The following is a 13,918-nucleotide window of genomic DNA, read 5'->3' as shown; positions in this document are numbered from 1 at the left end:
AAATGTGCTCACGTTTGAGAAACATTTCCATTCCATCTCAGACATAATGACATCAATTCGCACTTTATCGCTTTTCCAGTTGCGTTATCGCAGATATTTACAGTGCAACAATGTAATCTTAACAAATGTCTTAATCACCCCAAGTGTCTGCCAATAAATTATTCCGCGTTATCAAAAAGATTCCTTTCAACCCCAATGAATTGTTTGATAAGTTAGAAATAAGTAGCGTGGATAAATTAACAGCACTTTTGCTGAAATTATAAATTTATGAAATTAATTGAAAGTTCTCCTAAATTTTGTAGAGATAAAGGTACAAGATATAGCATTTGGATGAACAAAAAATCATTGATTTATGGCTGATTAAGTGATGTAGAGCTAAGAATGAATTCAACATTTTTGAATAATTCCTGGATGAGATCGCAATTCTAGTGAGCAACTGGTTTTCTGGGGAAATTACTAAGGAAATTTATGCAGATATATAAATTGGACTTTGAGAAACTTGAACAGTGAGGTAGGTTGTCTTACAGCATTTTACAGACAAGCTTCTCAAAGCTTATATTTATGTTTTTCTCTTAAAGACCTCAAATGATGGGAATTTTTAGGCTATTTGCACAAATCTTGGGGAACTTTTGAGAACCACATTGCGCAAATAAATAATTAGTTCATTTTCTCAAATGAAGAATTCGGTGAAACAAACCAAAACAACACAAGAAGAACCGCTTTTTAGCGTTTTACAACTTTATGATACTCATCGGGACAGTAAAGATAAAATTCAGAAAAAAACTGATTAAGTTTGTAAATTTGTGACGTCTTTGATTATCTATTCCGTTTTCATTTCGTGCGATTTTCAGTTTTTTTTTTGTTTTAACTTAACAAAAAATTCATAAATTATCTCATTTCTAAATATTTCTGTTTGACTTTTGATACTTTTATAAATACAGCAGTCTCAAGAAAAAATAATGCTGCATCCGCTTGGCACAGTGATTTATTGATAAACATTTTATTGGTAATTTTATGCTTTGTTACAGTTACATTAAATCTAGGATAGAGGTGGGGGGAGAAGTTTTGGGTAGCTGAAGATTAAGATTAATTTGTTTTTGTATTTGTAAACTAAATTCGAACTAAGATCGTTGGCTATTTAAGAAGATACAGCACTTTTCCTATACTAATTACTAATTTGTTTTCTTATTTATCATTTAATCACTCAAGCACTCCATCCTTCCCTATAAATCATTTTTGCAAATAAAAAATAAATGACTAGGGTAAATTAAGCTAATTCAAAACCTGCTCCAAATGGAAATTTTTCACTACTCCAAATGGAAACGTCATTGTTTTCATGATAAATACAGTACTAAATTATTATATTTATATATTTTCTACACCACAGTTTCATTATTTAGTTAATTTTGCTCCAAATAAAGCGACAATCCATTCATATTCACAAATTTTAATTTGATAATTTCTCAGAAAAATTAAAAGTGTACCTTTTCACCATTGAATTTTTCATCGATCGACCATGTTTTCCAATGAAAAACACAATGAGGTGACTGTTGTTTATTCGTTTTGTTTAATATTTATGTCATATTTCTGGCTAATTTTAGGGGGGTAGGGGAAGGCTTTGAGACTTCGCACATACTCTGACTTCGAACACTTTATATTTTTTCCATATTTCTTCAATAAATCTAACCCAATTTTTTCAGGAAATTTATATTAAAAAAATATATATGAGAAAAATATGAAATGTTTGAGGGCAGAGTCGAACATTTAGGCGAAGCCTGATAGCCTTTGATAAGGTTTTTTTTTAATTTGGAAGTCTATTTAACCCTTTAAGGACGAATGGGTCACGGGCGTCCCAAAGTTAAAAACTAATTTTTCTAACAATTTGGAGGACAAAATGCCTTTCTTTTGATAAAAAAAAATGTTTTTGTTTTTGGGACACCGGTATCCCACTCGTCCTTAAAGGGTTACAATGGAACTGTTCTAACTACATTTTCCTTTTCTGCTTTCCCGCAGTGGTACTTATAATCCATACCAACAAATGCAGATACAAAGAAAAATCACTAAAAACAGTTTGATTTCGAAAAGACGAAGTGTCGTCAGAAGGGTAACAAAACAAATTACAAAAGAAGCCCTAATATAATTGCACCTTTCCTGTACCATGTCAATCCAATTTTTTCGAGAACTTTATACTTTGTAAAAACAGGTTAAGATATTTAGTTACATATCGTCAATTGGATCAGCTACTGTGCTAACCATTTCTTTATAAACGATGCGTCGTTTGCAAAGAATGCAGACACAAAGCAATTGCAATTGGCACAGTTGCTAATTCAACAGACAATATCAAGCCTAATGTCTATAGAATGTTTAATCTAACCCCTTGATTCTAATTGAATTCCACTTTTGTAATTTTTAAAGGTATTTAAAATTATATTCTTGAAGAATGTATACATTCTATAATAAATATTTACATAAAAAATATCTTAAATGGAATTCAAGAAGGACTTTGGCGTATTTATTTTTCCGAATAATAAAATCATTTTATAATTATGAGCCAAATGCCAGTATGTTCTAATTTTAGAATATATCTCTTGCAAAGTGTTCAATCCATGTACAATCTTTTTTTATCATTCCTTGTGACTTTTACGCAACTATTGTTGTACATTTGAAATATGGCAGTTCACTTTTGGGCAGACAGTTAAAGTCTGATAAGCCTATCTCATAGAGTCGTGCCTTTTCTTCCAGAATTAAAGTCACCAAAAAAGTCAAAAGCCCTAAAATACTATCAAGAAGGTTTGTGTAATTTTTTGCATTTAAATGAGTTCTCTGTCACTTGCGAGTTAAATTAATCAGGACAGAGACAATTGAAAGACGAACCAATTGACGTCATATGCCCTGAAGCATTGTCCCCTGGATGATATTTTTTTTCAAAGTGATAAGGGATAGTGAACTTGTGCTGGTTGGTTACAGGCAGTTGGGATGATGCAGCATGCCCGTTGGAGGAGTGTGCAACAATGTTTATCATTTCAATAAGAAGTGGGTGAGGAAAGTTGTAAACAAATTGATCAACATTTGCTTTCGAGGACAAACACATACACTCAGGATGTGTGGCATATGTTTAAATAAATCACTGTTGTTAAGCAATTCTTCCTCATGATTCATTCCAATCACACGCATAAGAGTGACTCCCGAGCGCGAGTGCAAAGAACTTTCACGCTCAACGGACATTCTTACCCATTTTCAACATCAAACAACCACAAACTAATAAAGAACTAGGGTGGATTAACCGCTTTCCGCCATTCTGGCACCACTATGTGCCATTTATAAAATAAATTTAAAACAAAAAAGAATAACGCGTTTTGGTAAACAAGTACGCTTTTGTTCTCTTTCAAAATAATATTTATTGCAAGGGGTGAGTCATTCCCGTATTTTTCAGACAAGAGTTTCTAATTTCTCAGATTTTGTCAAACTTTGGAAAATTTTTGATTATTAGTTTATCAAGATGAGTTTCTGAGGATTAAAAAGGAATAAACTCTCTTAAGGCTAGTAACCGTTTGCACCTTTTATCCGTCCAAACTGATCCTCAAGAATATTTAGTCTATAAAATTGGTCAAAAAGAATTAGGTTAAGAAAATTAATGCAATAGACCACTAATCAATGATCGTAAGTCTTCAGTGTGTGATAGTTTGGGATAAGTCTTTACTGGCACATTATACAGACGCATATCTTTCAGGATCAGCCTAGGTCTATTTGGGCCTTTACGTTCTACATTTGACAGAAATTCGATTATGGAACACGAGATTTGATATTGTGGTAGCAGAAGCCAGTAGCACCGTAAAGAGCTTAAAAGCTTCCCTAAAAAAGGACTAGGTTAGGGGAGACTGAGGCAGCTTAGTTAAAGGGTAGAAATAGATACTGGGCTGTTATAGGTTTCCTTAGAAAGAATATTGAACAAACTAAATATTTAGAGTAATTAATTCCTTAAAATCCATTAAAATATTTATCAGTATGTTTCAAGCATATTTTCACAAATTATTGGCCAAGAAAATTTTCATTTCATGGATAACTCTGACCTGGGGGAGAATTCTGTAACGCTCTGGCAATGCCATATGACAAATTGGGTTCGAATCTTAGGAGAGCTTTTTCGAAAATGCGATTCTGCAGCCGTGACATTGTCAGAAGTCACATATTTGAGATTTCTGGCAATTCAAATGACAATGAATTTTGTTAAACAAATCAACCAAGACGTACTGTATTTTCATAAAATCATCAAAGAATTTCATTAAAAATTCAATGAATTGCATTTTCGAACTCATATGATATGACAAAAAAAGCTCGAATGGCATTGTCAGGTTTCAAACTCACGCGTGATAATGCCACGAAAATTACAGAATTCCCCTACTGGCCTCACCTAGTAACATTTCTAAGATCCAACATTTCCGATACGGTATTTATTTTTGGATTATGCTTGCGCTCGATAAATGTCTTAATTTTATTGGACTTGATCCTGCAAAAGCGTTATTATAGATTGCTTTACATTTTGTGTAATATGGGCTTCAGACTTAGAGCTTAAGCCTTATGGCTTAACTTCTCTGTATTTTTATCACTCAAGATTTGTAAGAAAATTTTGACTTAGGATTGGATGTTAAGGGTAAATGATTCATCAGATTCTAATGCCGACTTCAGACTGGAGGTTTAGCCCAGTTCCCGAAGGTCTCAAAAATCTAAATACTACTTATCCGGCGCTACAACCAATTACTGGTCTTGGCCTGACTCAGGACCCGTCGCCACTCGAGCCTGTGTGTCTAAATAACAAGTAATTTTAATTATTTTTTTAAAATCTAATTTGCCCTTATATCGAATTCTAAACAACAATTTCCTAAAAAATCGTGCAATTACAGGAATTAAGCCAGATGGCTAAGTCTTAGGTCTGAAGCCCGTATAAGAAACCAATACAAAAGCTTATTATTTAGAATTTCTTGACATTCGGAAATGAGACTAAAATGAGGTAGACATATGCAAATTTTTTGAGAAAGAAAATATGTGAATTTTGATTTAATGAAATTTTACCGATCTGAAAGGTGTGTGGGGGCCATAAGAAATACATTTCAAATTTATCCACGCGAGGCATTTAGAGACATTTCAAAAAATCCGTAGCGGGCAAGTCAAATGAGTGTCATTCAATCCGTTTTCACTCAACACGGATCCCCCCGTATGGTAGTACGAATTCATCCTTTATAGGTTTTGGTTTCTCGTATTTTTCCTTACTTCGTTCCTCGGATTGCGAAAAAAGTCTTGACTTTCATAATATTCCATGGGTTTTCGAAATTTCGTAAAGCATTTCGTGGATATTTCGAATACCATCCTTCTCCGTAATTCCTTCTGTAATTTTCTGCTTTTCTTGGTTTTGCAAAACGTTTTAAGGAATATCAGTTCGAATTACAAAACAAAATTTCTGATATTTCTTGTCATCTTTATTCGGTTTCTCGTGGTTTTTGTTAGTCAAAACTTCGAAAAGTCGAATTTCGAATTTCGGTCATAATTTTTTATTTTTTATTTTATTTTTTTTTAATTATAAAATTATGTTAAACTTTTTGAAAATCTCTTTAGGGAATTTTGTAAATGGTGTAAGTTTTCTAGTAAATTTTCTTGGGTTTCGAAGGTTTCGCAAAACAAAAAATTTTTGACTTTTTTACTCTTGTAAAATCTTTTCAGGTTTCTCGGAAATTTACCGAATTTTAGAGCAAATTTCTGAGGTTTCTAAAATTTCGCTTATAATGTCTCCATGTGATTCACCCCTTGATAGTAGTACTTTTTCTGTTATACGGTGTTTCAATTAATTTAAAGTGGCGGAAAGAGGAGAATCCAACCTATAAAAAATAAATTGATCAACTCACCATATTTCGGTCAACAATCCTTTAAATTAATTAGCACAGACTACTAAAAAGCACTTCAAGTATTCATGCTTAGGACTTCTAGAGGTGTCTTAGCAATATTAAATGAATATTAAAATACTAGACTAAACTGCCAAGAATAGCAACAAAAGCGAACGTATTGTCCTTGAGCCCAATACGGTCAAAGGCAGAACTAAACTCTATCAACAATGTTGATAAAATTGGCGCAATTCGTAGACAGATTTTTATCGCTCCTTCATGGTGTTCGCGATACACAATTCTCCCGTCCAGATAAATTACAATCACTAAACACTGATAACCTCCACAATTTTTTTTTTAGCTTCCTCAATCAGTAGCACCAAATACAGAGCCGGGAAGAACAGCGAATTTTAATCAACTCGCACTTACTACTCTTAGTAAAACCGAACAGAAACGGTTCAAACCGCTGCTACAAATCGCTTGCAAAGAGCCAAACACTTGAGTTTCACTGATAAACAGGATCAAGTTGTGAAGCCTTTCCAAGGAGCTCTGTTCAACTCGAAGATCCCAGCAAGATTGTGTAATTTCGCTGAAACTCCCGGCCTGATATCGCACTCTATGGCGCGTTATCGGTGCGCGAATGAGAGAAGCGTCTACTCTGTTCGTCGGAGAGGTTCTTATCACACTGAACCCAAGTACAAAATGTACAAAATATTAAATAAAAAAATTGTCTCACTCGAAACGGGCAGTCATCTCTGTCACACTGATTATTCAGTCCTACCCTGTCGCACATTAAAACCATTTCTTCCGTGATTTATTGAGACTTTAAGCATGAGACAGAATGGGAGAAATGGCGACAAAATAAGGAGGACGCGTCTGTTGAGATTATTTTAAAACTTTCAATGATGGCATCTGTCTCACTCTCTTGTGCATCCATGCAATGTTGCATAACGACTTAGTCAGATGGGTCAGATGTTTAGGAAGAAATGCCAGAGAATTTGGATACAGTTTTGATATAAAAATTATGAAACAACTCCTTCAAAGTTTCATCACTCGTACGCGATTTTGGAAATAACAATAAAACAACTGGAATAATTTTGGTTGCTATGCGGATACTCGATCAATTACTGAACTGAATGAACTATTTGTACTATTTTAATAATTTTAGGGTATATCATTTAATATTCACTTGATTTATAAAACAAATTTCATGACCTCGTTATGTTAAGATACTTTAATATCTTTCACGTAAAATAGATCACTTCTGAACCATATTGAAGTCGCTACTTCCGTATGAGAATTTCACAAGTTTTCATCACCCCAAACGCCCTTATAACCTACCGAACCTACCTCATATATTAGTAAACATTATAAAATATTTAAAATTCTTATCAGCAATGTTTGTTGTAATAAAGATTTCACTATAATTCAACATTGTGATCTCATTAAATGCAGCTGTTAAGATAGATAAGATCACCTCTTCTGATCTCATTTCTCACAATCATAGTTCCATTTCGATTGTAAAAACTCTTTATTGTATAAAAACGGCTTTTTAAAAAGAAAGCTTAAAAATTAGAAAAATCGATTAAAGCAATATTAAAATAAAAAGGCAGAAAACCAGGGACATGACATTTCCCAAGTTTCCCATATGTTTCTAGCGTGCCGAAAAAATTTTTGAGTTTATTAGCTGTTTTCTGACATTGTAGAATGAATTATCAAAAATACTAATACAAAATAAAAGCCAATTTAATAACGAAAAGGCAACCAAAAACCCCAAATTGGCAACCTACGCAGTTTTGGAGATATCTTGTGAAATGTGTACGAAAACAGGGAAAAATTTGCAGTAAAACTGGTTGCATTTTCAGAGCTACTGTCACTGTCCTCCAGAAAACTAAATGAAAAATTGAAATAAAAAAAAACAGTAGGGAAAGTTTTAGAATATCAGTAAGAAAAGTATTTGCTATCATCCTAATTCTTGATAATGCAATAGAAACTAAATCATTTTGCAATATTTTGCTGTTTAAGAACTAAGAATATTTTTTTAGAAATAATAAAAGAATAAAATGAAATTTTAGTAGGATTATAGTAGGTGAGATTATTAAGAATCTCACCTAATACGATTAATATGACAAAGGATTAAGACGAACCCTTTACTAAATAAAAGCATCATTGAGCTTCTTGTAATAGCTATTCGATGCTCCCTGGACACTGGACTTCATTGTTGCCCTACTCTCGAGTTTATCACGAAAATTCGCAATACTATTAGGGGAAAGTACTCCCCCTTCGAACGTTTATACCTTCGAATAATGTGAATTTCCTTTAATTTTCCTAAGGGACTTGCGCATAATTATCAAATAATTACCAATAATTGTCAATAGGCTAACTAATATTTAACAAAAATGTGTAAGTCTCTTTGGAAAAATAAATAAAAATCCACACTATTCGTTCGAAAGGCATGAACGTTCGAAGGGAAAGTACTTTCCCCCACATAAGTCCCATTCTGATCATATCTCACAAAGATACATATTGACAATCACATCAAGATCCTGAGGCATCCTAATGTGAAAATTCCTAAAAAATGATTAAAATTAATTGATTAAACTCCTGTTATCTCAAAATAATAAAATCTGAGAGTATTTATGTACAAAAACCATTTGTAAAGGAGAACTCAAGTACGATTTTTCCAGAACTAAGTATATCCTTATTTATCGTTTTACCTGTAATTTTCTTAAATTTCCTGTTATATATGTACCTGAATATCCTGGATATTCACAAAAACTACTGATCGGGATGACTTGTCTCTTTCATGAAAATATTCTTTGGGGTTGAAAAAGATGTTTATCAAGATTTTTTTTAATAAATTTAGACATTTAAACATTATCTTAAACAAGAAAAAATCTCTTAAAATAGGAATACACAGTTCTGAAATATTTTCATCAGAATTTCATTGATAACTTCCACCTTTTTCTACCCTATGATCTTCAGGGATTTTATTTACAGGAGACCGGGACAAAAAGAGACAGCGGGGTGTTATAGGTTAAAACTCACAAGGAATATTGCACAAACTAACTATTCAATTAGAGTAGTAAACTTCATTCCTATTCTTTAAAATATTTATCAGGCTATTTCGAATATGTTTTTCATAAATGAGAAGCAAAAAAATTATTTGCTGGCTTTTATAAAATGTCTAAGTTGTGATTTTGCAGAAAGATATCGTGAATTTTCTAAGGATTGACAATCCTTTTTGGCTTGGGCCTTGGTAATTTTTAAGTCATTCACCAATATCTACAAAATGGACCTAGGCCCATCACTGCCGAAGGGTTGGATCACCTCCCATTTATGCCCATTGTTAAGTTCCTGCAACTTTTGGTGTTTCTTATTATATTTTATTAGACTTTGATTATAATTTTAAAAATTTTAATCTAAATGTTGGAGGAGTAGGGTATCTTTGAATTGTGAAACATTTGTAATAGGACTTTAAAACTTCTATTTTTAAATGGAACTGGGCCTTATCATAATGTAATTTATACAACTTTCAGGCTTAAAAGCACACGAACTGATACTCGAGAATATTTATCCTGTTAAAATTTGGCAATTAAGAACTATGTAAAGGAAAATGATACCAAGGGCCTCTCGCTGTTCTCTACATTACGTAAACTTGTCGGCCGAATTCCATACAGTAAAACCAAAGGGCCTCTAATCAATGATCCTAAACTCTCAAGTGTATGGCAGTTTGAAAAAAATCTTTACTGCCACATTTTACAGGATAAAAATTCACGAGGATCAGCTTGATTCTATTTGAGCCTTATGTAGTCTTCAGACTAGAGGTTTAGCACAGTTCCTGAAGGTCTTAAAATTCTACATAACAAACATTTTTATTGGTTTTTTAGAATCTAATGGACTATTTACGCTCAATGTCCAATTTTATGTCAAAATTTCTTGACTGAGACGTTAAACCATACGACTAATACAGACCTAAGGCTTAGCCATATGACTTATCTCCTCTAATTTCGTTTCCATTAAGATTTTTTGAAAAATTATCACTTAAGATTGGACAATATGGGCAAGCGATCCATTAAATTTTGTAAAACCAATAAACTTGGTTGCTATTTTGAGTTTCGGGATCATCAGGAACTGTGCTAAACCTTAGGTCTGAAACCGGTATAAGTCTGAGGTCTGAAGACCATATTAACCCTTTAAGGACGATAAGATCAAAAATTAAGGGTCAGAAAAAATCATTTTTTCTAACCTTTTAGAGCAAAATACAGCTTTAGAAGGACATTGGAAAAGTTTCATTTTTGGATCACGGGTGACCTAATCGTCCTTAAAGGTATCTTATCTTATCTATGTGGCTTAACGCTTTGTTAATTGTTTATTAAAGGCAATTGATCGTACAGCTTATAAAAAATCACTGAAATTGCTTATATTTCAAAAATTCCAAATTTGTGAGAACTGAGCTCTAATCCTGTTTACCTGTCTGTATAGTCTGAAGACCGTTTCAGCTTCAGAATTGGTAAGGTCATGGTAAGGTCAATTTCTTTTTAAAAAATAAAGAAAAAAACCTATTTCAAAGGTGTCACAATTCAAAGGTACTCCACTTCTTTTTTATAGATTTTTTTTGTTTTATTTCGCAAACTTTCAAAAATTTAAAATAATAATTGTTTAAGTACAGTAGACTCTCTCTCAATTGGGCATTTGGGGCGAAATGTCATCCGGTTTATCGATAGATTTGGGCGTCAAAGTCTTTGTAAATTCCACAAAAAGCACTCAATTATAAAGAATCACGATAAAATAGGAAGAACTACAGCGATTTAAGCAAATTAGCTTCATAATTAAACGTTAAAATTGTCAACAAAATTTTTCGTCCGATTGAAAAAGAGCCGATTGAGCGAGAGTCTACTGTAGGGGAAAGTGCCCATGCTTGATACGATCCAAGCTTGATAATAACTATTTTTTTCCTATGTTAATCAATAATTGTGACTCATAGCAATATATTTTAATAGCTAGTCCTATAACTCACATTTCCTAAAAAAATTAGGATCCCAACTCTTTTTTCCTAGTTTCAGGAAGCAAAAGTCAAAAATGGGTCCAAAACTGTAATTTCGATACATGATATTTCATAAGTATTTCTTAATTAATATTGCTGATCAGGAAAACTACTATCATAGGCACATAGAGGGTTCATCAGTACTAATATTTATGTAAAAATATTTTTACTTGGGGACACTGTTTTTGTGGGAGGTGACAAATTCATAAATTCTACCTGTGTCTATCCTATATTTTAAGAAGGGTCCATGAATGATAATTTAAATGTGGCAACTCTATCATTAGATGTGATTCTTTCATAATTACACCTATTGTAATCCTCCAATTTTATCGACAATTGACATAGCCTTCAACCCTGTTGCCTGAATTTTAAGTTTGCAGATTGACATTTTCATGGACTCAAAGTGAAAAAATGGTTTTCGCTAGCGCCCTAATGTCATAAATACATGGCTTAGAAAAATAACATAAAAGTGATTTTAAAACTAATAACCAGTCGTACAAACGATTTAAGCAGATAGATTAGAGTTCCGTCTAAATAGTGATGTTCAATTTTTTGTATCCGGTGAAATTTTTACAGTAAAAATGGGCCTTCGAATAGTCGAATGAATTATTATACAGGAAGGCCCCGGACCCAACTTATATAAAAATCGCCACTGAATTTCCATTTTCTTTTTGAGGAAAACCTAAGGATTTCCAGGAACTATTTGAGGTGGGATTATGAACCTAATAAGTGAGACTTTTTTTTGTCATAGAGGAAGAATCGCTTCGGTTTGTGTGTTAATCGGACAAAAATCACAAACCTTGGACATCATTTTACAGTATCAAGCATGGTCGGTCACTTTCCCCTATTTAGTTTTAGTGGTTCATCATTTTCGACACGGATTCGTCTAATTGGCATACATTTCTCATCAAATTGCGCGCGAATTGTGTGGGACTCGAGCGCGGGAAACATTTGTGAGGCTTCTCTAGCTGGGGAAAAGCTCCACATTTGTTGGAGCATTGGCATGGTCTCCCCCCCACAAAACTTACACTAACACGAAGGAAAATCATGCCACACTCGCATCAAGTTTCTCTGACGAAGGCCAAAATTGTCAGACTTACACACTTCGATATGCCTGTGATCGCTTTTCCGACCAACGGAAAACACTCATCTGTTGACCAAAGGATCGACACAATCCTCAGGATTTTTTTCAAGTGAAACAGTAAACACTTTTATATCACACTTGCAGATGAAACTTACGTGCTAAGTGGCTAAAGTTGCTAAGAAAACACCAAACGAACTCGCGCTTCCACTTCATGGATATTCCTCTTTTCTCTCATCACTTGTCACCCAGAAACTTCGAGTGAGAGTACACCAAAGAGATTTGCATGCAGTGAATTTTTTTTTTTTTTAGATGAAGAGGGGGATTGTTGATTTAATAGTGACGTCATTGGGTAGAAATACCGGAATTGCCGGGATTTTTGAGTTAATTAATTGAGAGTTCAGTGTTAATACACTCACCTGCATAGGAGATTGGCCAATTGGGCCATATCATCGCATTCCATTGTCTCAGGCGTTCCTCTTTATCTCACAACAATTATTCCACTGAACCACCTCAGTAAAATATTCTGTTTGCTTTCACTGAAAATTCTCCTTCGACTGTTAGATCGATTTTCCTCACACAAAAATCACATCACGCAAATTTTCCTCTCACACTCCAGCACGAAAATTACCTTAAAAATAGATTTAAAAAAAAAAGATTCACAAAAGGTTGCACTAATTGTCTAGTAGCTAGCTCAGATAGCTTCCCCACGTGAGCCACAAAGCACCAGAATGGGAAATTGCGAAGGAAAACCAAACATCCACCGTATTTAAATAATTTTCTAATATATTTACAATATATAATTTTATATATTCATCTTTTAATTTCAATTTCAGTTTCTTCATCTCTATCAATATACATTTCTCATCGACATTCTCTCACATATTCTAAATATAATAAACTTTTTACTATTTAGACTTGTTTTTTTTTCCTTGCTATTTCATAATTCTCTGGGTGTTAGTTTAGTTCTCTCACAGTTGTTAAAACAGTTTTGTATATTCAGTCAATTGTAAACAAAAGACTAATACACTTTATCCACTTTAAATAAAAAATTCAATCCTACAAAATATTTTAATGTCATCGCGTGTTCTGATTGGCTAGAGCTTGAAAGCTTTCAAAGCTCTAGCCAATGGTAGAACACGTAGAACACGATAGTACTAAAATATTTGAATAGATTAAATATTTTATTGCATGTAGATAAAGCTTAAGGAAGTGGAGATCTTTTATCACTCCTTATTCAAAAAAAATATCCATATTAAATAAGTAAATTATTGTATTATCCTTCTGATTCACTTTGTAAAAATATTTTAATATAAATTATGAAACAAAAAATTCGATTAACGTTGTGATAATCTCGGTGTTTTTCGTGCAATTCTGGATAATATTTATTTATTTTAATTTTATGATTTTGCCTTTTTCAAAAAAGGCTATTCTTTTATAAAACATTATACAAGGAAGAATAGCAGATAAGAGGTGGCAAAGCGTCCTTATGCCGGCTTCAGACTGGAGGTTTAGCCCAGTTCCCTAAGGTCTCGAAAATCTAAATAACGAGCAATTTTATTGATTTTTCAAAATCCAATTTGCCCTTATAATCCGATCCTAAACAACAATTTTCTAAAAAGTCGTGCCTGATTAGAAATTAGAGGAGTTAAGCCATATGGCTAAGTCTTAGGTCTGAAGCCCGTATTAGGCTCTGCGAAGTGCTCGAACTTTAGAGGAGACCAGATCAGAATTATCCACTGATAGAATTAGACAGCGGAGTCTTACAGTTTTCTTTAATAAGATTTTTGAGCAAACTACTATTTATTAAGAGTAATAAACTTCCTCCCTATTCACTGAAATACTTATCAGGCTTATTCAAACATGTTTTCCCAAATTATAGGCAAGGAAAAATATTATTTGCTGAATAATTCTGCCCCG

The 13,918-nt window shown here is 33.2% G+C and overlaps 1 protein-coding gene across 6 annotated transcripts in view; it reads right to left on the bottom strand.

Annotated features, from left to right (window-relative positions):
* The window catches only part of LOC129804903 (nocturnin), a 46,749-nt gene extending 34,125 nt beyond the window's left edge, over positions 1-12,624 (bottom strand). The window contains exon 1 of one of the 6 annotated variants that reach the window (XM_055852669.1): positions 12,418-12,624. In XM_055852669.1, coding sequence (XP_055708644.1) covers positions 12,418-12,461 — 44 coding nt within the window. In that variant the 5' untranslated portion in view covers positions 12,462-12,624. Of the gene's footprint in view, positions 1-5,894; positions 6,666-12,017; positions 12,267-12,417 lie in introns of those variants that run through there. The other 5 variants (XM_055852668.1, XM_055852670.1, XM_055852666.1 and 2 more) reach the window with 5 other exon arrangements.
* Between the last annotated feature and the right edge of the window lie 1,294 nt (positions 12,625-13,918).

The sequence above is a fragment of the Phlebotomus papatasi genome, chromosome 2, assembly GCF_024763615.1.
Source record: "Phlebotomus papatasi isolate M1 chromosome 2, Ppap_2.1, whole genome shotgun sequence".
NCBI lineage: Eukaryota > Metazoa > Arthropoda > Insecta > Diptera > Psychodidae > Phlebotomus > Phlebotomus papatasi.
Note: the sequence above shows the minus strand (reverse complement) of the source record. Positions and strands in the feature narration are given on the sequence as shown.